General features: G+C 58.9%; 1 protein-coding gene across 2 annotated transcripts in view; it reads right to left on the reverse strand.

Moving 5' to 3' along the window:
- Window positions 1–4,273: 4,273 nt before the first annotated feature.
- The window catches only part of PEPD (peptidase D), a 136,167-nt gene continuing 116,539 nt past the window's right edge, over window positions 4,274–23,901 (reverse strand). For both annotated transcript variants that reach the window (XM_004060461.4, XM_055368905.2), the window contains exons 12-15: window positions 19,047–19,195; window positions 8,619–8,803; window positions 5,217–5,408; window positions 4,274–4,804 (exon numbers count right to left, since the gene is read on the reverse strand). In XM_004060461.4, coding sequence (XP_004060509.2) covers window positions 4,667–4,804; window positions 5,217–5,408; window positions 8,619–8,803; window positions 19,047–19,195 — 664 coding nt within the window. In that variant the 3' untranslated portion in view covers window positions 4,274–4,666. The remainder of the gene's footprint in view (window positions 4,805–5,216; window positions 5,409–8,618; window positions 8,804–19,046; window positions 19,196–23,901) is intronic.

Consider the following 23,901-nt stretch of genomic DNA (forward strand, 5'->3'; position numbering starts at 1 on the left):
CTTGTCTTTCATCGTGGCTTTCTTTATATTAGATACCAAAAAGCAGTCCAGATGTTAAACAGCTGGGAAGCCCAGGCAGGTGCCTTGCTGTCTTTCCTGTTCCCACACTGGACGGCCGGGGGTAGGGGTGGGGAAAGTGGGGAGACAGGCAAGTATTTGTGTCCAAGTCTAGATCTCCCCGTTTGCCCTTAGTGGATAGGAAAATAGTTTTCTCTGAACATGGGATACATCTTTAGTTATATTTTTAGTCACTTGGTCTAAACTAAAAATTATACCAGAATAGGGAAAGGAATAACTGAATAAATGGGTTCCCGCTTAATCACCTAGTGTCTCAGAGCATGGTTTCCATTTAGAGAGGGAAGAAATTCTTATGTGTCGAGGTAGATAAGAATTTAAAGTAAGGCCTTTCCCCATCTGGAGTTTTGTAGTGCATGTGGACACCGTCCTCATTTACGTCATGCCATAGAGTGTCTGTAGAGATGAATTTGCTGATTTCATAAATTGTTGAGTCCAGGGAGCTGATGTGAATTGAATATTTCAAGAGAATGCCATTTAAATGCTTTTCTTCTATGATGCCTCAATTATTTTCATGTCTTGGGAAATAAATCTCTGCTTGCTGTATCTTAATGAAAAGTGGAGGTCAGGAATTATTTCTATGGGAAGTGTGGCCCGTTTCACTTTTTTGAATTAGTTGTAATTTAGAATTCAATAACGTGTCTTGGGGAATTTTACCGAGTGATGACATCTTTGTGAGGGGGGCCGGTCTTTTTCTGACAAAAGCACTTTTAGACCAGCTCATCCACTGCCTGTGCCTAGCCAGAGAGTTCATAAGCGTTTTACAGTTTTACATACATTCAGAGAACACCATTGCCTAGGTATTCTTTTACTGCAATATCCCACTCCTCACAGAGCTCTAGGCCTGAAAGCTGTATAGAGGCATCTAGAGAAATGGGGGTTATAGAATTGGACTTGGAAAAGGAATAGAATTGTCAGTGAAACAGTCACGCGTTACACTTTTTGCAGCCCAAACGCCACCTCTTGTCCCTCCCTTTAAAGAAGCTGTTAAAACCAGATGCGCTTCCACATCGCCACCTTTCACTTCCACCTTCTGAATGGAGCTCCTGTACCTGTCTGCTTCACCCACCCTGACCCCCCATGCAGAGCCATCCTCTTCGCTTGCCTGGACTTGGTGACTGGCTCCTCGTTGGTGTTCCTGGATGGCAGCGTCACTGCCTGCTCTCCAGAACCATCTGTTGCTCCCCATTGCACCCGGGGTGAGACTCAGTCTCCTTGTGTCGTGGCGTTTCCCCTCATCAACTTAATTTCCCTCCATCCTCCTGTGTCACTCTACTTCGGCTCTAGGGCTTTTCCAAGCTCTTTTCTGCCCTTCCTGGGACAGCTCCTTCTGTCTGGAATGAAGCATCTCCTCTGGCTTTTCACTAACAAGTTCCCTCTCTGTCTCAGCCCCCTGGCTGTCTATGCCAAGCCTATCCTGTTGCTTGCTTCATGGCACTTTGCAGTGTTTGAGACAATATATTTGTTCATGCTGGTTTGAGGTGAAGGCCTCGCAGGAGACTAGAGGCTCTGGAAGGAGGGGTCATGTTTGTATCCTGCACTGGCAGAGTAGATGCTCAATTATGTATTGAATGAATACCTAGACACTGAGTTTCAGAAGGGTTGTAGCACTATACAGCTTTCTGGAGGGGTCTCTAATGGATTTCTGAAGCTACGTGAATTTCTGCAGAGGTTAGAAGAGACAGAGTTAGGTACAAACATGGGGGTAGCGGAGGTAGCTACTGCTGGCCCTCTAGACCTGTGCTTCCAAAGAATGCCCTTTGAGACAGGTGGAGACTCACACCTGTAATCCTAGCACTTTGGGAGGCCAAGGCAGGAGGATTGCTTGAGGCCAGGAGTTCCAAGGCCAACTTGGCCAACATAGCAAACTCCTGTCTCTATTTATTTAAAAAAAATTTTTTTTTTTTTTTTTAAAGAGCACCCTTTGACCTACTGGCTCGGGAAAAACATGTGACCTCTCTGTTCCTAGTGACCCTCTGAAAAGTGTTTAGATAGAAATAAGAGATTTCTCCTTGCTCCTTTTTGTTCACTTCTTGATAATCAGAGATGTTTATGTGGAACGGGCAGCTTTGGTATGGAATGTCTGAAAGGAAGGAGAAAGATGTATGATGCACTCAGCTCTGTTTCTCAATTAACAGAACTAAACTGTCCATTTTGAGTTTCATCCTGACTTTGAGTGGTTTTATCCTGAAAGTGGTGGAAATTAAAGCCCTGTACACCAGACTGTGTCTGTCACAGGGGGACAGGGGTGGAGAAGTGCTTGGTGAACTCTTCAACTTTCCTTACACTGAGAAGATATATATATTTTTTTTTTAAGAGACAGGGTCTTGCTCTGTTGCCCAGGCTGGAGCACAGTGGTGCGATCATAGTTCACTGCAGCCTTGAACTGGGCTCAAGCGATTCTCCCACCTTAGCCTCCAGGGTAGGTGGGACTATAGGCGTGTGCCACCACACCCAGCTAGTTTTTTATTTTTACTTTTTTTAAGAGACGGGATCTCCCTATGTTGGCCCAGGCTGGTCTTGAACTCCCAGCCTCAGACGATCCTTCAGCCTTGGCCTCCCAAGGCATGAGCCACTGCGCCTGGCCAAAAAGACATAATTGCTACTGCTCAGTGTCACAGATGGATAGCTTAGGGAATGTATCTGTACCAGCAGAAAACCTTAAAGAATGGATGTTATAAATCTAAGAAGCAGATAAGAGAAATGGTGATTTGGAACCAAGATTGGCTTTTATTTTAATGTGACCACTTTATAAGCACTTCTGTGTTATTACCATAGGAAGAAATCAATTTGTATTAAACTCTTTGGTGACTTTTTTTTTTTTTTTTTTTTAAAGGCAGTCTTGCTTTGTTGCCCAGGGTGGAGTGCAGTGGCATGATCTTGGCTCACCGCAACCTCTGCCTCCTAGGTTCAAGAGATTCTCCTGCCTCAGCCTCCGGAGTAGCTGGGATTACAGGTGTGTGCCACTACGCCCAGCTAATTTTTGTATTTTTAATAGAGATGAAGTTTTGCCATGTTGGCCAGGCAGGTCTCAAACTCCTGACCTCAAGTGATCAAAGTGCTGGAATTACAGGCGTGAGCCACTGTGCTGGCCTTTGGTGACTTCTGAAAATGTCTCTTAAGCTACAGTTTTCCACCCCCTCATCCTCATGGTTTCATCTGTGGCATCCTTCTCACTTGTCATCCTTCACCTTGGCTTCGGAACTCCTGGATGGGAGCTCTGTGAGAAGGCAAACCTGGAATGGTGTACAGAATTCTAGAAACCAGCTCCAGGGGTGGGCTGTTCTGTGGGACCCTGGGAGAACTGGACAAGCGGAGGCAAGGACAGATACTTCACCAGGCATGGCTGGGCCCTGGCTGGCTTCCTGCCTGGTAGAATTTGTTCAAGGACTACACTTAGGGAGGACAAGCGGTCTCTGCAAATTTGCTGTGGCGCTGCCTTCGTTGGCAGTGTCTGTGACAGATGCTGGCTTTGGCTAGTGTGTCCCACATGAAAAAGAAATCAAGGACAAGAGATCCCTGCAAGTCTCAGGTCTTAAATATCTGCAGCTCAAGCGCTACATGATTCTACCACCTTCAGAAATCTAGTTTGGAGGCAGTGACCATATCGGAAAGACTTGTGTTAAATCAGTCCGCCTTTTAACTTGCACAAAGGCATGGCGCGGGGTGACTTGGCCAGTCTGACCTGAGTGCCTAGGATCTTCCTGCAGCGTTGCTTGCCCCACCTCAAACCTCGGGCTGAGCTGGTACTGACAAGCTAAAACCACCTTGCCTGGGAGTACTTCTCACACGTGTCTGTCAGGAGCATCTGGCGGGCGCTTGTGAAATACACAATTCCTGGGCCATTGCCCCTAGAGGTTGGGTCAGATGGTCTGTGGGGGTCCCAGGAATCTCTTACCAAATGCCCCAGTGGTTCTGATGCCTGTTAGGCTTGGGAAACCTTGCAGCAAGTGACAGGGTGACACCAGAGCCCCGAGTCCCAGGGGCTCAAAGCAGGCTCCTCGGGGAGGACTCTGCCCTTGTCCCGCCAGGCCAGTCTGAGGCAGAAGCAGCCGTTAGAGGGCCTGTGCTGCCAGCACCATTTTCCTGGAACTGACTTGACTTGATACTGACACCAGGTGAGCCATCTTTTCAGGGTGCACGGGGTCCCAAATGCTCATCTGCAAAGGAATAAAGGGGAAGCCATGCACAAAAGGACCACTTTAGGAAACCTTTTATTGCAAATGCTATTCTGCATATTGATTTTTGACAGAAAGTATCAGAAATGCTTCTTTCCTGGGAAAAGGAATATAAATGACAGCAAGACACATTTTAGTTGCTACTAAAGAACAGCATTATTTTCAATCATTTTAAGTCACTCAAATTTAATAAGCAAGGTATAAAACAGATTAAAGGTGGGAGCCTGCAAAAGGGTAATTAAAAAAGTGTTTCCTCCCCAGGAAACAGCACTGTTTGGTCTGATCAAATGCCGAAGCTGGGATCTGATTCTGGGTGCCGTCTCTCACTGCTGGAGTGCTGACCAGCAGGCTGCCCATCACGAAAAGAGGTTGCAAGGCCAGGCCCCCAGGTGCGCTGGGATTTCTGGCTGGCTCTACTTGGGGCCAGAGAAGGGGGTAAAGGCCTTGTCACAGCCTGCCATGCATGCTTCAATCTCTTCCACAGTGCGGGGCACGCAGGTCAGCAGCTCTATGCCGCTGTCAGTCACCACGACGTCCTCCTCGATGCGGACCTGGGTCAAGCCGACAGACAGACACACATTGTCATAGAGCAGCCTCATGTGCCAGGCTAGAGGGCCGGGCCCATTCCAGGCCCACCCCACCATGGGATGGGAGCAGCTGACACTCCCTGGGAGACGGGTGGCCTCCGGGCTCCTTCATGGAGCCATCTGCTCATGTCACCTGCTCACCCTGTCTTTGCCAGGTGGATGGGAGCCCCTGGAGCGGGCAGGGGTTTTGCAGGATCTCTGTCTGTTCCTACTGAGGGGTGAGGCTCCATCCTGTGACAGACCACACGAAGGGGCAGGCTGAGCCCACCTCAAGGGAAGACGTCACTAGGGCCCCTGTCTTGGGACTAAGGAGTCTGCAGCTGCAGTGGAAGTGGCAGATGTTCTGGGAGCAAGAATGGGGCCCATGGGCACTCACCCCGCCAAAACCGCGAAAGCGCTGCAGGACCTCGCGGTTAAAGAAGGAGGCGCGGGCCGGGTCCGCCAGGGCCTCATCCAGGAGGTGGTCAATGAAGTAGATGCCCGGCTCCACGGTGAGCACCATGCCTGGCTGCAGGTGCCGTGCAGTGCGCAGGCTCCGCAGGCCGGGCTCGTCGATGCGCTCCACGCCCTGTGGGGAACAGAGGTGAGGGGCCTGATGAGCAGCTCCAGGGCTCACCGTGGCCTCATCAGGAGAGATGGGCATGTGAGGGCCGGTGCCAGTCTCATGGGCTCTCTTGACCATTGGGGTCCTCAGCCTAGACTCGCCCCTGCTGTGCTGGGCCATGGGCACCCTGATAAGACCTTCCATCCTGCACATACCCCTGGATCTTGAGTGTCCCTGGCCACACTACCCTAGGGCTTGCTTGAGAAGCCCTGTGGCCGCCCATGTGCACACACCCGGGGCAAGCTGCCCAGACAGGCCTGTGGGGCTGGCTGAGGGTTGGGCTGCCCTTAGCCAGGCCCTGCTGCTGGCCAGAGGAGTGGCAGATGCCAAACCACTGAAGCCAAAAAAGCTCTTAAGGCGGCTATGAAGCCCCTTGGGGCCACAGCTTTCCTTCCAGGCAGCCCAAGTAGAAACTGGCCCCAGAAGTCGTGGTCCCAGCTCCCCTAGGCCGAGGCCCAGGTTTTCCGTGTGACTGTCCAGGGAGGACAGGTGCCGTCATCAGGGTGGGTCTGCCAGCCTTAGTGCGCCAGTGCAAATGTGCCGTGTGCGCGTGGCTTGGCAGGTGTGGCTCCCAGAGGAGAGCTCGGGGCCTTACGGCAGGGCCCTGGGAAATAGCCCCCAGCCTTGGAGAACGCCTGAGGGACAGTGGTAGAGCCGCTCCCTGCAGGGGCCCCTGTCTGCGCCCCACACTGCCCCAGTGCACACCCAGCCTGGCCTTGTCCACTCACAGGCACAGCTGAGGGGCCTCAGCTTGGCTGAGGGCAGCGGGTGCTCTGGGAATTACAGGAGAGCTCCTGGTCGCCTCAGGTCCCCGGGGCACCATCCGGCCAGAGGCCAGGGCCTCTGAGCCAGTGGGCACGAGTACGCTTTCTGGTCAGGGGATGAGCCTGCCCTGCCCGGCTGCACTCCCTCCCCAGGAAGCCCAGCTGCTGGAGCGGGAGCTGTCATTTCTGACTGTTTGGGGGCCAAGAACATCAGACTCCAATTAGCAGTTCATGTAAGGTAACCAGAAACAGGCTGGCTTGGCCTCCACGCTGGGCACGGCCAGAGAGGCTGTGACTGATTCCATGGAGGGCAGGGACAGCCACGCTGACCTGGAGAGAGCAGGCCGGGCGGGAGGCGATGAGGAGACACCACAGCCTGGCTGGTGTGGCCCCGGCCCCACAACACTTGCCTCTGGGCCACTGAGCAGGAGCTGAGGCCGGAGGGCAGGGATGCCCCGTGGCTGAGGAACCGTATGGAGTGACAGTCCCTCTGCGCAGGTGAGAGGTGCATGTGGACCGAGCTGGGGCCTGTCTCCTGCCCAGAAGCTGCTGGAGGTCCCGGGGTCTCTGCTCCAGGACCTTCCCGTCCCTGTCATCCGAAGCCTGTGCTGGGCACCCCCACCCCACCGCCGCCCATCCCTCTCCTTCATGCTACTCCTGAAGTGTCCGTCCCTGTCTCCACCCACAGCAATCGAAGCCAGGGGCCTGGGGGAAGCAAGGGCCTGCCAACGTCAGGTTTCCTTCCTCCCAGTCACCCCTCCATCCCCATGGGCCCACCCCTGGCTGCTCCATGGTACACGGTTGAGGGGCAGGTTTGTTTCCCCAGAGAAACGAACTTTCCTCCCCTCTGAAATCTTGAGGTCCACCACTGAAATGGGGTGGGGGAGATTAGAAAGGATCCCCAGCGGGCACAGGGCAAGGCCTGCCTCAGCCCAGTGGTGCAGTTGCCCCTTCAGGGTGTTGGCTCTAGGGGCCTGCCCGGGGGACCTGCTGAGAACAGGGCGCAGGCGCCATAAGAGAATGGGAAGGGCTGGGCCGGGTGGAGCGTAGAGCCATGTGGGGAGGGCACGAGCCCCTGTGGCCCAGGCCCCGCAGCCTTCAGGGGTGGGGAGGGGTCCTGCCCTCACCGCGCCCATGCTCGCCTCTGCCTGGGCACAGGGCTTGACAAGGCCTCAACTTTTATTGGGCTCCAAGCAGAGGAGCCCCAGATGTGTCTGCAGGCCTGAAATAAAACAAATGACTTTTATAGGAAAAGCCATATTTTTTCCACAATGTTTATCTGTCAGAAGAATAGACTCTGAGCACAAAGAGGTGCTTACTGGAAAAGATGAAAACAGTTTGCTGCCAATTTTTGCTGGTGGAAAAAAAGCGCTTTGGCGACTAATGAATAACGAACCTCAGCTAACAATGTCTGGAAGGCCCAGCTCTTGGCTCCCTGCACACAATGGGATGAATAGACATTAGGAAATTAAAACTGATTTTGTTTCTCCAAATTTAACTGTTTACACTTGAGGAAAAAAATAATTGAATAATAATGCTTCTCTTAAGCAATTCCCCCCACTGCCCCCACCCTGCCAAAAAATCATCCTTAGTGCTTTCAAAACACCCTGCAGCCAAGAGGCTGAGCCTTGTCTTGGCTAACTGGCTGGGGGGCCCCAGGGCGTGCACGATTGCACAATCAGCCCCCTGCATTGGGCAGCCCGCCAAGGGCAGGGATGGGAGCGCCCCACCCGCCCAGCCGAGAGGCCGTAGCCACCTGCCCGGTTGGGCCTCCCCAAGCCTCACTTACCCTCTGGGTGGTCCTCTGAGGGCTGGGGAACCTTGTCTGGAGATGGCCCCCATCCTCCCTTATCTGCCAAGGGTCCCCAGAATGGCTGGGGATGAGGAGGCTGCAGGGTCCCAGGTGTGCGGCCCAGGGGCCTGGGAGGAGAGGGCGAACCAGCAGCAGAGCAGGGCTGCTCCGGGTTTGTGAGGGGCCAGGGTGAGTCACCAGTGGGTGGGGCCTCATCAACTCCCCACGCCCCAGGTCTGAATGAAGCCAGAGGCGGCAGGACGTGAGGGGTGTCATGCAGCTCCATCACGAAGACCTGTCCTTAGCACCACTGTCCTGTGGGGCCCCATGCACCGTATCCTGACTGTGTGCCACCTTCTGGACAGGTGACACCTGGGCCCAGCATGCAGACAGCACCGCCTCTATGTCCAGTTCTGTGGAATGCTCACAGATGCACCCGTTTTGCCAGGGCCCCGATTCCCCCCTCCTCATGGCCTCCGTGTACCACAGGGAGCCATGGGGCCCATCCCTGCCATCCCAATACACGCCTGCTGCCTCCTAGAGTCCCACCCTGCCCTGGAGGTCAGGCTCAGCGGCAGCTGATGGGCGGGCCACTCCGCCTGCCATGTCCACACTGACCTCTGGGTAGCCTCCCACGTCGTGCACGTCAATGCCCAGGAAGTGGCCAAGCCCGTGAGGCATAAACACGGCCCCCAGGTGAGCCTGGACCATGGCGTCCACGCTGCCGCTCAGGATGCCCATGTGGGCCAGCTCCTCCAGGTGGATGCGGTCAGCCAGGCGGTGCATGTCAGGCCACCAGACACCTGTGGGCCAGAGGGAGCTGCCGTGACCCACAGAGCCCAGCAGCCAACACCGCAGGGCCAGGGGCTGGGAGATGTGAAGCCCTCACACTGGCTGCGGTAGGAGGGCCTGAGGTGGGAGGTGAGGGGGGCAAGGGTACTACATCGGGGGCCAAGGACTAGGGTGGCCCCCCGTGCTGGGCTTTCCCAGCAAAAGCTCTGGCCCTCGGGACCCTTCTTGTCCCTCCATTCTGCCCCTAGGGGCAGGTTCTTGTCACCTGTGGCCAAGGGCCCAGCCTGGGTCTACTCTGTAGCCCATGGTGTGTCCACCCTGAACAGCCTGTGCTTCTGGGCCCAGGGAAACCTAGCCAAATCCCTGGGCACCAGGAGAAACATGCACGTCTCCCCAGTAGCAGACAGCAGAAGACTCTGTGGGCTCTGGCCCTGAGGCTCAGACCCAAACCCTGGCTCAGAGCTCCGATGGGGTTTTGCTGCTGTGGTGTAGCGGGGAAGCCCGAGGCTGAAAAGAGGGGTCCCTGCACATCCCAGAATGGGGATGAATCACCCCTGGAGCTGCTGCAGGGAGCAAAGGTTTCTGGGGAGAAGGTGCGGCTGGCACGGCCCCACGAGTTGGCTGGCAGGGGTTCGGGGTCCCGCCTGCCAACAGCAGTGGCACCATCTCCAGGGGAGCCCAGATGTCCAACTCCCGGCTTCAAATCCAACTCATCTCTGCCACATGTTTGTGGGGCAAAGGCCACCAAAGAGATAACTTCCTAAGCACAGAGCTTTGGGGGCCACACAGGCTCTGTGGGGCTCTGGAGCATGGCCCCTAGGAAGGAGGCCCTTAGAGAGCTCCCCACGTAGAGCCTCAGCAGCCCACGGGTGCGCCCGTCCCATCCCCGGACTCTGTGGAATCCCAGCATCAGCCTCTCCTCATGGCAGCTTCCACTGCTGGACTTGGCTTGAGCACCAGATAAGGACCCGAGGCCGGTGAGGCCTCCTGCCCTGGCCCCATAGGGGCTGGGTTTGGGCAGGCCATGTGCTGGCAGAGGCCAGGGCCCCAGGACACTCTGGCCAGGCACGTGGCGGGGGGCCCCTATCAATGTGCAGCTCACTGGCTGGAGAGGGCGCCCAGCAAGTCCCTGCAGCACCTCCTGGAGAAGTCCAGCCCCACCAGGCGGAGTGACCTTGGCTCCCGAGGGCCTCCCTGCCAGGCTTGCCTTGGCGCAGAGCCAGGGCCTGCTCTGCATGGTCCCGATGACTGCTGTGGGAGGGGCCGGGGAGACCCTGAGCTGGCGAGGGCTGGGCTGTGAGACGCAGGGTTCTGAACCTCTGTGGCTGGCGGAGGGCAGATGATGGGCTCAGCCGGCGAACAGGGATGAGAGTCCACACTGGGACACAGGCCATCACCCCCGACACACTGGGCACAAGTCCTTCATGTTGGGACCCCTTTAGTGCCAGAGTTGGCCACTCTGGTGTTGGGGTCTCAGGCGGGCTGGGGGCGCACGGCTTTGGGCAGGCAGTAGGGCTGTTGCCCGCCATTCACAGCGCAGCACCCCAGCCACGGCAGCAGCCTAAGGGTGGCAGGGGTGGAGATGCCCAGACCTGCCCCCACCCCCCACACAGAGCAGGGATCCTCCTCAGAGCCCAGCTCCCCATCAGCCCAGCCTCCTAGGGGCTGAGGTGGGGGCGGCCGTCCCGGGGTCTGGGGTCTGGCGTTGGGGAGGCCGTCCCGGGGTCTGGGGTCTGGCGTGGGGGAGGCCGTCCCGGGGTCTGGGGTCTGGCGTGGGGGAGGACGTCCCGGGGTCTGGGGTCTGGCGTGGGGGAGGCCGTCCCGGGGTCTGGGGTCTGGCGTGGGGGAGGCCGTCCTGGGGTCTGGGGTGGGGGCGGCCGTCCTGGGGTCTGGGATCTGGCGTGGGGGAGAGCCCGGGCAGACCTGGGGCAACTCTGGCTGCAGCTGCCCTGTGTCTGGGGCAGCCCTGGGCACACACACACCCCTGGCTGGCCCAGCCCGCACCCCTGGCTTTTCTGAGGGGCACAGCATCCCGGAAAAGGACACCTGGATAACTGGAGCCCACTTGGCCGCTCCCCCGCCTCCGTGAGCCTCAGCTGCCGCTGGTCAAACAGTCACAATGCAGGCCCCGGGGGGCTGCTCTCAGAGCCTCTGTGTCACCTGAGGGCTGGAGGCAGCACCCCGGACAGTGGCACTGGCCACCATTCCTCCATTGCGCATGACCAGCCAGGTTCCACACTTGACATTCACTTGTTCCTGGGGGTGTGCGCCAAGCCTGCCCAGCCTCTGCTGCTGCTCTTCTCTGAGACCCCAGCCCGGACAATCCTGGCCCACCTCGCCCTTCCTCTCTGCTGCTGCATCCTCCAGAGGCCAGACCACCCTAAGGCACACAGGCCTTTTTACCTCAGGCCCTTTGCTATGGCCTGTGCCAGGCCTTGGCTTGTGATGCCTCATCCAAGGGGTCTCTGCATAAAAGCTGTCCCCTCTCAGAGGAGACCTTCCTGCCTTGCTGTCCCAGGCCTGGTGATTTCTCCTTGCACGGTCCATCCAGCCTGCAGCCGTCCCCTGGACGGATCTGCTCGTTTGCTTCTCATGTCTCACTCCGAGGGTGGGGGTCTCCCGAGGGCACCGCTGGGCGTGGCATAAAGTGAGTGCCCCTCAGGTCCCCCAACAGCCTGCAAAGTTGGCACATGGGGCTGGGAGGCCTCCTGTGAGTGGCTCGTGCCCCAAGCCCAGCTCAACTGCTTCCTCTTGGACGCGTCCTTCTCTGGTCACCAAAGGGGAGCCCCGGGAAGTGCAGCCAGCTTTCCAACCAGGCTAACTTCAGCAGTGGGCTACGTTCTTGGCCCAGCCTCTGCAGAGGGCGGGAATCAGGTATAAATCATGCTCTGCGGTGGCCCTTCCCAGGGGCAGGCCCGGCGCCGCCCGGACGTGCCGGCCCGGGGGTCCCCTCGGCGCCGCTGGTCTTCCTTGCCTGTGCACCCTCGGGGAAGGCCTTGCACACAGCTCTCTTGGCCGGGAGCAGGGAGTTTCTGCCTGTGTGTGGTTAGGGTTGTGACAGTGATTCAACCTCCAGCAACTTGGCCCCAGCGTCTGGCCCGGATGGTGGTTACGACACCCACCGCCTGGGCGGGGGCCCCTGGAGTGTGTGAGGGTCACTGTCCTTGCACTAGGCTGGCGGGGTGGGCACCAACTTGAGGGTTCCCTTGCTGGCCTGGGCCCACTCTCAGGCTCCTCCCACCCTGGCAGCCTGGAGACACCGTCAAGCTCTCTAGTCCAGGTTGGAAGGCACCCCCAGCCCCTAGCCAGCCTATACCCAGATGCCACACTGAGAATCACACAGCAGAAATTGGGCACCAGCTGCCCTGCGTGCCCCAACCCCCAGCAAGCACCAAACCTCATTCTGGCTTTCCCGAAGCACCCCTGCACCTGCCCCACCCCTCCCGGAGTCTGCCTGGCTCCCTCCCCCGCTGCACGCCCCTTGGATGCCTGGGCCATCTCTTTAGAACGAACGGGGCAAACAGGGCCATTCCCGGCCCCGGACGAAGCCCAGGTTCTCAGCTTGGCCTGGTCTCCAGCCTCTCCCTCACCCACTCCTGGGTGGGGCGGCTGGACCAAGGCCACGGGTCCCAAGAACTGGCCCTCCCTACCTGCTGTTTCCTTAGCTGGGGCCACCTCCTCCAAGCCCGTTTTCCCAGATGTGCTCCCATTCCTCCTGTGGGCCTGTGTGTTGAGGCTCCTCCTCCAGGAAGCCCTCTCTGATTGCCCCTTCCTGTGCTTTGAGAATTCATGGCACACACAGCACAGCTGGGCCTGGTTATGACCTCTGGGTCTTGCAAGGGTGGTGCCCGTACTCTGCTCTGTGCCTGGCATGCAGCGGGTGCTTGGTAAACGCCTGGAAGGAGAGGAGCCCCAGCCTCTCTCATGGCTCTCCTGCAGCCAGTGTTGTGCCCCATCACCCACTCCTTTGTGTACTCAGACCCTAGAACGGGCAGGGTGGCCTCTAGGTTAGTGTCCCATCATGTGCCTCATGAAATGGCAGGGCTCAGGAACAAGCCCCGCTGCTCCTGCCACCCAGGCCCCAGGTGTGGCCAGCGTAGCCCCTGAGTGGTCTTCTGGGTCCACTTGGTCTCCTCAGGCAGCACCCGCTCCTGCTGGGCCTAGGGCCCAGGCCAGCTCCTTGGAGCCTCAAAGCATCCATCACAGCCCCGAGGCCTCCTACCCGGAGTGTGACAGCCCCAGGGGGCTCCCGGGCCTGACCGAGCTACAAAGGCAGCGTCCTCAGAGCTGCCTCCAGACAAAGAGCGCACTTCATCTGTGGAACATGGCCCTCGGGATGGATGGGAGTGAGCCAGGCTCTAGGGGTGTAGGACAGCAGGCTCCGGCTGGGGTCCCAGGGCAGGCCCTGAGGGCTGGCTGAGCTGGCACGGGGCTGAGGACCTCCAGCTCACCCCACCCTGCACGGGACGTGAGTAGAAGAACCCCATCTACTGCCAGAAATTCTGGGGACCCACTCACCCTGCGTGAGAGCAGGGTGCTGTGTTGGCCCAGGCTGCTCCTCGAGTCTCCTCCCCCACACCCTGGCAGAGTGCCCCGAGGAGTAAGAAGAGGCCAAGGAACTGGCTCACCATTGCGGCCGGCAGGAGGGGTGGACATGGTGCCCACACTGAAGACAGTCCTCCCCGTCCTGGCACCTGCCGCAGAGGGTATCTATGGCTGGGGTGGCACATGGCCGCCATGCCTGTCTGCCTGAGCCCTGCACTCCACGCCATCTCGGAGGATGAGGACTGACCGGAAGTCTAGCTGCTGGGCCCCTGCCCCTGGCGCTGGCTGGGAGGGGAGCAAAGCTGGCAGAGGTTCCCCCTGACCACGGGGCCACAGGAGACATGCCAGGTGGGCCGGGGCGGGTGCTGCTGGGTCCCTCTCCCGGCCACCTGGTCATCCCGAGCCTCAGTGCCCCTCTCTCGCCCCATCAGGACTGTTTTGGAGGTGGGGACACTTCCTGCCACTTCTTTCCCCTCTTCTGACCTCACATCGGCAGCACCCCTGTCACTCACAAGTGGCCAGGACCCTGAGGGCAGGGACAGAGCCAGGAGCGGGGTACGAAACACAAAAGAGCTCATGAATCGTGGGCCACCACTGCTGTTCCAGGTTGATAGGGGCTGGGCCCCCAGTGACAGGGGCACAGGACGCTTCTGGGTGAGCACAGGAAAGAGGAGAGAAAGGCGGGGAGGCCAGGGAGGGTGGGTGGGTGAGGAGAGAGGGAGCTGGGTGGGGGCTGGGAGGCGAGGCTACAGGAGGCTCTGGGGCTTGCAGGCGGAGGGCATGGGGCCCTCAGTGCTGGGGTCCTCTGGAGCTCCAGGGTGGCTGCAGGGACTGAGCCCGCAGGACGGGGACAGCTGTGCTGCTTCTAGGAACAGCCTTCCTGCTGTGGCTGTGCCAATGCAGACCCTGACTCAGGGCCACCCTGCCGGGCTCGCCCATCCGTCCCAGCAGCGCCTCCCCCCATTCCCCTCACCATGCATGCAGGGGTCTGCATGGGGTGGGCAGCCTGCCCCAACACAGGAGCCGCGCTGAGCTTGGATCCCACCCAACCTCCCGTGCATGGCACTCCCCGAGGTCCTGCAGCTGCTGGGCCTGCCCTGCCACCCGCCTGTGGACTCCCATCCGCCAGGGTAGGGTCCCCGTCTAAGCGAGCACAGCCTCCTTCCTCGCCAACTGTGAGTGACAGTGAGGAATGCTCCCCCACCAGCCCTAGGATCAGGGGCCAAGGCCTGCATTCCTCAACCCCCCAGGGTCCTGACCATTCTTTCCTGCCTCTCCTTTGGGCTTAGCTATGGGGTTTCCTGCTTTATTTACTCTCCCTGGAAGGTCACAGGATACAGTCGGGCAGTCTCGGTGGGGTGTTTGTCTTGGCCCAGGAATTGAACCCACGAACCCAGGGCATTTCCGCTGGGACAAGGCAGGGGGCTGACCTGGCCATGGCCTCCTCGATGCTATGGGAGGCGACCTGCCCCATCCGGAGGGCAGCTCTGTGGGCCCAGGGCCTGCCCCACGGGCCTTCACTGTGTGTGATCCAGATGGAGTCCGACTCTGCCCTTGGGGGACACCAATGCCACACAGCTCAGTGTGGGTGGTAGGTGTGGGGGAGCTGCTGGGGGGCTGCTCCATTCCCTTACACAGGGATCCTCCAGACCCCAGGCTGGGTCTGGGCAGCGAAGCCCAGTGGTGGGTGGGAGCGGGGCTGGGGGAGGACCTGCCTCCCATGGTCTGATATGAGCCTAGCTGGATTTGACCTGGTGGCCCCAGACACCCCTGCCAGGCCTGAGGCCTGTGCCTGCCCCAAGAGTCAGCATGAACCAGGCAGCACCACGGGATGGGAGACCCAGCTCAGGCCTTTCTCAGTGCCACGTGGGGCCTGGGGACTTGCCCCGAGGTCTGGCCACTTTCTGGATAGAATTGGGGCTGCTGAGTTGGGCCAGGGAGCTGGCCAGGATGCCAGCTGTGGAGATGCCACCCAGGTCCTGCCCAGGCCGCAGCAGGCTTTCCTGCAGGTGAGGCCAGCCAGGGCTGGGCCATCCCTGGTTTCAGCACAGGAGACTGAGGGGTAAGACAATGGCTTTCCCAGCAAACACCCCCCAGACCTTGGCTCCCTATGCTGCGTCAATCCGCCGCCCTGCTCCCCGTGGCCTGGTGCTACCTCTGACACCCTGATGGGCCCGGCACTGCCTGCTGACCATGCTGAGCTCCTCAGCCTGATGCTTGGGTGTACAGGGTTGCTGGGCTTGGTGGGCCCCCGCCCCTCACAGGCTGCAAAGCTCTGCTTTGCCGCTGGGAGCCTCAGCCCCTTGCAGCCTGGGGCTCTGACTTCCTGGACATCTGGATTTCACAACTGCCCGTGGATGTCTGACACTACCACTTGATGCGATGGTGACACAGTTCGCAATGACACAGCCCACCTTGGCACAGCTACAGAGTGGGAGGCCAGCCCCGTACGTGGAGGGTGTCTGAGAGACTCTGGCCCACTTGAGAGGCTGTGCCCGGCGGAGGGCTCTCCGTGGAGGGTACAGGAGCTGGGCTCACAGATACTAGGTGAATACACCACAGGCCACGCTCACCTGCCAAATCCTCCTGCTGGATCTGAAACACTGATCATTCATTCGAGTGACTAGCGGTATTTAAAACTGAGCAAGAAATTCTCATCCCCAGAATGAAGGAAGGAGGAGGAGTGGCACCCCTTGGGCGACTGCTTCGTGGAGGCTGGACTGGATTTGACAGCTAACGGGGGATGCTTCCCATGGCTGAAGAGTCAGAAAGAATAAGAAGGGACGCAGCGAGCAAACTGTCCCGTCCCTTCCTGCACCTCCTTTATGGCTTTCACAGGTGTACGGGAATTCACGCTCTCACTCCCTCTTCCTTTTACCCACAAGGGCCCGCTGGCCATACCCTCTGGCGCTCTTCTGTCCTCACCCACCCATCTGCCTGGAGACACCTGTATATTCATACTCAGGGGTGGCAGCTCCTTTGTGTTTGTTTTTTGAGACAGGGTCTCACTCCATCACCCAGGCTGGAGTGCAGTGGTGTGATCTTGGCTCACTGCAACCTCCACCTCCTAGGTTCAAGCGATTCGATTCTTGTGCCTTGGCCTCCCGAGTAGCTGGGATTACAGGCGTGAGCCATCACGCCCAGCTAATTTGTGTAATTTTAGTAGAGACAGGGTTTCTCCATGTTGCCCATGCTGGTCTTCAACTCCTGACCTCAAGTGATCTGCCCGCCTCTCAAGTGCTGGGATTGTAAGTGTGAGCCACAGAGCCCGGCCTGCTGCTTTTTAAGCAAAGCAATTCCGCACAAAATGCTGTTTTCCTCGGCAGCTGCTAAACCAGGTGAGTCCGATCAGCGCTGTCACCCCATCACGAGCTTATTGACTTTTGGATTTTCTGTCCTGTCTTCCTTTTGGGGCACATCTGGGGTCCCCCTGCTTGCACTCATGCGTTTGTCAAGCTGTTCCTGTTGGATGCGTGAAGGTGTGGGGCTGGGGCCTGGCACTGCCCCCAGCGTCCCTCCGTGGCTCCTCAGCCTCTGGTGGGGGCTCTGGAGGCTGGACTGGGCACCATCTGCAAAAGCCTGCCCACAGTCTGCCTCCTCTGAAAGTGACGGTGGCTGAGGGCCCCTCTGAAGCAGCACTTGGGCCAGCGATCGAGGCTGCAACTCATCCCAGCAACGGGCTGTGGGGCCACAGGGACTGCTCAGTCGACCGCCGAGCCATCAAGTTCTGAGGCCACATTCTGGAGGTTCCAGATCTTTCTTTCTTCTTTTTTCCTTGAACACTGAGGGCGCACTGGGCAGCTGCCAGCTCTCTGTGGGTCCTTAACAGAGGGCACTCCATGTCTAACCAGATGCCACAGTCCAGAGCTGGCCGGGCCCGCTCTGAAGTGGACTCTGCCTTGGGAGAGCAGGGGTCTATCCTTGGCCTGTTTGGGGCTTAAGTAAGGTACCTGGCCAGCAGACGGCAGAGCTGGGGCTGGGCTCGGGGCACTCTGGGTCTGGGGCCTGCATCCTGGACTCTGAAGCCTTGCTCTACTGGGCTATCCCCTCTGCCCGCGGTAAGCCCACCTGGCTCCTGGAGGACGCCTGAGCTCCCCTACACAGGGGGCTGCCTTGGGCCTACCTGTCTCTCTGGAGGTCTGTATAGCTGTGGATGAGAGGCAGTGGGCGAGGGTGGGGGCAAGCTGGGGGGCTGGACTATGACCTGGGCTTGGCCAACACGAGGTGATCTCTGACCTTGACCCAGATGGAGGGACTCCAGGCTGCAGAAGGTGGCTGGAGCCTGTGTGCTGAGGGCGGGCCCTGGCCAGACAATCCAGCTGTGAGTACAGGGCCATTGTCCTGTGCCGCTACAGCCCTGGCCCCAGCCCAGACCTGATTTTCCACCTCTGTGAATTTGTGGCAGCCCCAAATGACCGAATTGGCTGGAGACTGTTCTGTTGCTTATAACCAAAGATGCAGAACCCGCGTGCCTTGGGGGGCCAGCTGTGCCTGGGCTGGTGTGGGCAGGGAAAGCCCCTCTGCGCTGCAGGCTGGATCCTGGCAGCTGCCGAACAGATCTCAGTCAGAGTCGTGGGAGCCATGTGCCTGTAGAGGGCCAGGCCTAGGGGGTGGCCAGCACATGGTGATCCCATAGGAACCTGCCCAGGCTCTGGTGAATCCAAGGATTACGGCAGGGGTGCTGTGTTGAAGCCCTGGAAGGCTTGAAGCAAGAACATGAGAAGACCACATCCCTCAATTCTCTCCTCTGGGCAAAGGTGACAAGCCAGGACCTCCCATCACTGCTGGGAAATGGTTTCTATTGTTGCAGGGCAGAGAGCTGGGGTTCGATCCTGTGGGTGCTAGACTCCACCCCTGCCAGGGCTATGGAGGACCCAGGGGTCACTCGGCAGGAGGCTGGCTGAGCGGGATGGGGACAGCGGGAGGTGCCCAGGGGGAACTCCTGAAAGCTGGCCTTGTTGGGAGGATGCTGGCTCCCCTCCAGGGGACCTCCTCTGCCTGCCCTGACAGACATCAACGGCGTGCGGTGGGAGGTCAAGAGGTACCAGTGGGGCCTGTGCAGGCTGCCTGGGGTTGGGAGGGGTGAGGGCAGGACAGGTTGGCCTATGCTGGCCGCTGGGAGAGAGAAACACCAGGCCCATCCTGGCCTCAACATGGCCATCACGGTGGTGACTGTGACCCCTGCAGGGCACTGCCACAGGCCAGGCGGCCTTGCAGGTGCTTTACACAGCTTCACTCAGTCTCCATGAGTCGCTGCCTCCCCATTTACAGATGTGGAAATGGCCACCCAGAGGAGGGCTTTCCATCCAAGGTCACAGAGCGCTGAGCGGCACGTGAACCTGCTCTGACCCCATGCCAGTGTCCAGAGTGGGTTGAGCCCTCCCTGGAGTAGACACCGCTTAAGGACAAAGCAGGAGACAGGCTGGCGTGCTAGTGGCCAGTGGAGATGCGCAGGTGGAGGCCAGCAGGCCGGGGAGCCTTGGCCTGAGACCCCCAATCCCTGGTTCTGTCTGTCCCTGCCTGGTGGTCAGCCTTGTGTCCTAGGAGTGACCCTGGAGGCCTGACGCCACTGGAATCTCGGGGACTAAGCATCTGGAGTGTGGCAGATTCAAGCCACACAATGCAGACCTGTTCCTGCAGGCACCTGCCACACAGCAGCGCCCCCAACGCCACGTCAGATGCGCCTCCCCCCACCGACCCGCTGCTCACCTGGCTTCATGGCACCCATGACGGCACGGGAGCTCCGCAGCACTGCCTCATAGACGGCCTTCTGGTCTGCAGTGAACTTGCCGTTGGCGGGAAAGGAGCAGGTGATGTCGGAAGCGAAGCAGTAATACTCACCGCCCATGTCGAACAGGCTGCAGAGAGAGGAGGGCAGGGCAAGTGGGTACTGGGGTGCCACCGCCCCCTTACCCTTACTGCTCCCCACCTGCCCTGGACTCGAGGGCAGCTGGCCTGGGTCCCGGATGCAACTCCCCCTCACAATGAGACTGGTGTGGGGAACTGCCACCTGGTGTCTCCCACGGGTACGTGGGCAGCAAGGAAACCCGAAGCCATCCTGGAAGACCTGTGTCTTCCAGGGAAAAAGGGGCTCAGGGCTCAGCCCAGGCAGGGAAGGCTGAGGGGAGTGGGGCTGTCCTATGCAGATGACACCCACCCCTGTGGCCTGGCCTCCGAGAGCTCAGAGCCATGGAGAATTGTTTGGAGAACTAAGGAGAGGCAGAGATGCCCCAGGACCCCGCCCGCTGCCTGGCCTCCACCCGGCACCCCAACAGGCCCTCCCAGGTCTCCCTGCACCCAGCACAGAGCACAGGCTGAGGCCATGCTTGTGGGAAGCAGAGGAGGAGGGGGCTGGGCAGGGACCCCGGATGGGATGCACGGCCTAGAACTCCAGGCCTGAATCACACCACCTGCTTCTTCCAGGACCCAGAGCATGTGGGCAGACACTCAGTCGGCGGCTAGGGCCTCTGGCTCTGCTGCAGCTCTGGGGCCCCCTAGCTGGAGGGGTGTGCCCGACACTACCCCTCTGCCCACGGGGATGGGACGGACGTATTCTGCCAGGGCCCAAGGGGAGGGCAGGGAGGAAGTGCCAGACAACCTCATGTCCAGCAAGGCTTTCCCAGGGCCTGCTGGCCACATGTCCCCGAAGCCAGGTGGGCCCCCTCACCCTGTCCACCTGCACCCTGGCACCCTCCAATGGCAGGCAGAGACCAGCAGGACACAGGCAGGGGCGTGAAGAATGGGGCAGAGGTGCCAGCTGTCCAGGACGGGAGGGGCCTGGGGGCCAGCAGAGAGGCAGGATGGCATGGGACAGATGGCGTGGGACAAACAGTGTGGGACAGATGACAGGAGGCCTGCTGAGGCAGGAGGATGGTGGCTGGGGCTGCCCTCTGGATGCCCTGTAACAGGGACCCTTGGCACAGCAGGGCCCAGAAGGAGTAGGGCCTGTCCTTGCTGTGCAAAGGACCTCGGGGCCCTCTCCGGGCAACGGCGGAGAAGCAGCCTCCCGCTCATCCTGTGGTGCGGAAGGGACAGGATACGGGAAGGGCTGCTGGATCCAAACCTGGCTCTCAGGACTCCCCGGAAGCAGCCCAGGTGGACAAGGCTGGGCCTGGCTGAGGGGGCGGAGGGGCGCAGGTGGTGCCCCTTTCCATCCATCCCACCTAGGCACCTCAGGAGGCTGCAGGCAGCAGACACAGAGCGGAACCCTCGGGTCCACCAGCCCCTTCACAGGTCATGGCCAAGTCACGACACTGATGGTGATGACCCTGGCTGGCGGAGGCTGGTCTAGCCCTAGGACCAGAGCCCACCACGTCTGCAGGGTCCAGAACCAGAGCCAGGAGGGCTGAGGAAGTGCAGCTGCCCCTCTTTGGCTCCACCCTGGGCTTCCCATGGGGTCCATCTGTAGCTGGGTGAGTCCTGACAAGTCTGAGGCCAGGGGCACAGCCGCGGCTTCCGTCACGAGGGCCTCTCACCCAAATCCCAGCTCTCACGGTAAACACAACCACTCCACAAACATTCCAGAAGCTGCCTGTGCGCCTGCCTGTGGGGGGTCCTGTCCCATGGGAGGGAGCCAGGGGGTGGAGGACCCTGGCCTCATGTGGAGCAAGGAGCAGGGCCACGTGGCTGGACAGGCAGCGTCAGCCGCCCCATGGAGGCAGATTTCTAAAGGAAAAACTTGAATGCACGGCCAGGACGCTTTGCTGAAATCCAAAGTCCCCAGCCGGGCACTTTTTAATCTCCTGTCTTTTCTGATTGCAAAACACCATAAGCAGTGTCAACAGGGCAGAAAGGTCCAGATAACACCTCAGGTGACTCTCAGGCTGGGGGGAGGAGCCCCGCCTGCATGACAGGGAGCTTTGGGGTGGGTCAGAGTCACAGGATCTCTGGATGCAGTGGGCTGCTTAGGCCAACAACTGCCTGGAAGTTTACTCCTGCACAGGGCCTAGGCTTCCCCACGGCTGGCCGGGAGGGCGGGGCACATGGAAGCTCTAAACTGAAGGGAAACTGAGGCTCAGATCACGGGTCCAGGAAAGCCCTGAGTCAGGAGGGTAAACAACTCAAAGCCCAGCAATGGGTTCTTCGGTCCTGGCGGCAGCGCTCAACCTTCACGGCCTCAGTTTTTCCATCTGTAAAATGGGACCCTCCCACTGCTGTAGCTCTGGGGAGTGGAGCCATATGGAACACAGCCCAGTTTTGCCTGGGGACAGCTAAGCGTTTTCATTTAGGTTCCCCAGAGTCAACCAAGAAAAATGGTTTGTGGTTTGTTGGTTTTAGAACATGCAAGAATAGCCTTGGCAGAGAGGACAGGGCCAGGAGTATGGGGGACACGGATTCCTAGGAGGCGCCAAATCAGAAGGTGACCTGCAACAGCAGCCGGGGCAGAAAGTCCTACCGGACTGTGCTGACACAAAAGAAAAAGCAGAAACTGAACTATCGTTTAAAAAAAAACAACAACAACAACCAGGAAGCCCACAAGAATACCCCGAACGATGAAATCATCTAGGAATGTAAAAACAAGACTGTTCTCCAGTGCAGACCAGACTCAGATCCCAGTTCCCCAAACTCCTGCCAGCAAAGCAGAAAGACCATGGGATGGTGGGTGCCTGGATATCATCCGCCAGCCTGACTTTATCTTTCAGCTTGTAGAAGACTGTAACTGCATTTCTTGTTTGAAAATGATCCGCTTTCTGGAGGGGGAAGTATACACCCAGCCAGCCAGCTCCATCCTGCCCAGCGAGGCTCGGGTATGGAGCTGAAGTCTATTTTCGTGCTCCTCTCAGTTCCCTATCTTTTTCTGCCTTAAAAAAAAATCCCCCTAGAGTTTCTACACACATAAGTTATTCAGATGCAAGCTTTTCTGGAATCTAGGGACGAAAGCCATGGCTTTGATAAATCATCTCCCTCCCGCTCCTCTGCGTCCACTTCATCCATCCTCTGAATGCAAACCGACAATGGAGAATTCGGTCATACGCTGGCTCAATCGAGAACAGGCATGCAGGATCCCTCCTTCCTGGCTGTCTGGGGACCCTACCATCTTTGGCCGAGTGAGTCGATGATAATACAAGACATCTGGGAGACAGGACGCATCTCCAAGCAACATGCTGGCGTCTCACTCCCCACATGTGTTCTGAGGGCTCTGTTTCTGGCTCCTTCTGGGTAGCTTTGGGCCTGGGCTACCTGCCACCACTGGCCCACCCAGACCCTCCCTGGGCCCCATGGCAGGGACCCGCCAGCCCAGAGGCAGAAGGCCTCCAAGATGGGTCGGCCAGTGACAGAAGGCTTGGGAACAGTTTTCTGGGGGAAATGCTGCAATGTTTATATGAGAGCCACTTTGGACTTGGTTTGCAGTTTCATTTGAATCTCCTGAGTAGTGGCACGGCTCTTAGCTGTTCAATCCAACAGTTTACACGCGCTCATATTCGGGGCTGCAGAAGCACTGCAGACTCCGATGTGCAGCTGCCCTGGTCAGTGTCCCAGGCCAGGCTGGGGGATTGCTGAGCAGCAGGAAGCCCTTGCTTCTCCTCAGTGTGAGACCGAAAGGGAGGCGTATGGGTCACTCTTCCCTTCATCTGCCCCAGTGGGTGGCCCCTGCAGACACGGTGGCGAGCTGTGGTCTCCAGGGTGCATGGGCCGGCTGCCTGCTCCCAGCCAGGCCTTCTGTGGAGTGCCAAGCTCCAAGCGTGGCCAGCAGGGACAAAGGCCACCACTCGGAGTCCCTGAGGCTCCCCGTGCCATGGCCTAACCCACCAAGGGGACCTCTCTCCAGTGCGTTCCTGGGCATCTCTGCCCCCTTTTTGTGTGACGGCCACTCCTCCAGGGCCTCGGCAGACAGGAAAGCTGCCCGTGCCGCCAGCCCATGACAGCAGCAGCTTCTGGTCCCCAGAGCCAGCAATCCCTGGTGCATGCGGTGGGTGACGGGAGCAGCTGCGTGCTGTGGGCCTCCTGGGTGCCTGGAGGGAACTGGCATTGCCATTTTATGCATGACATGGACAGAGGCACGGCACCAGTGAGGGGCCCCGGGTCCCAGAAGAGCACTGTGGGGTGCCTCGTCCAGAGGTGGGTGAGACACAAGGACAGCTGCCAGGAAAGCACAGTGGGGTGAGGCCCGGGCGTCAGGGCAGTGGCCTTGGCAGGCGGGAGGGAGAGTCACACGCGCAGCACATGCTGTATTTTGCTTTTTTTGGTGACCAGTGTCTCATGATGTCTGGGAGCACCCAGGATGTCTGGACAAGTGCTGTTCAAACTGTGGGTCATGACATCAGCTGAGGAGGGTGCAGCCACGAAGCACAAACAAGAGACAAACCGAAAACGCGTGGGCAGGTGTCTGCTCATAACCAGGCCTGTCCATGTGTATGAGGATGGGTGAGAATGGAGAGCACGCTCCTAACTGGGATGGGATGGGACGGCCATGCCTGTGGGTCTGGACCCTCCTGAGGGCGTTCTGTGGCCCCAAGAGCATGTCTTTAAGACCGCAGAGTGCTCAGGGCAGGGCTGGCTGGTGACAACAAGTCTCCCTCGGAGGAAACAGCAAGGTGGTGGGGGAGAGCTGGGCTGGGCCAGG

The sequence above is a fragment of the Gorilla gorilla genome, chromosome 20 (genome assembly GCF_029281585.2).
Source record: "Gorilla gorilla gorilla isolate KB3781 chromosome 20, NHGRI_mGorGor1-v2.1_pri, whole genome shotgun sequence".
NCBI classification, from domain to species: Eukaryota; Metazoa; Chordata; class Mammalia; order Primates; family Hominidae; genus Gorilla; species Gorilla gorilla.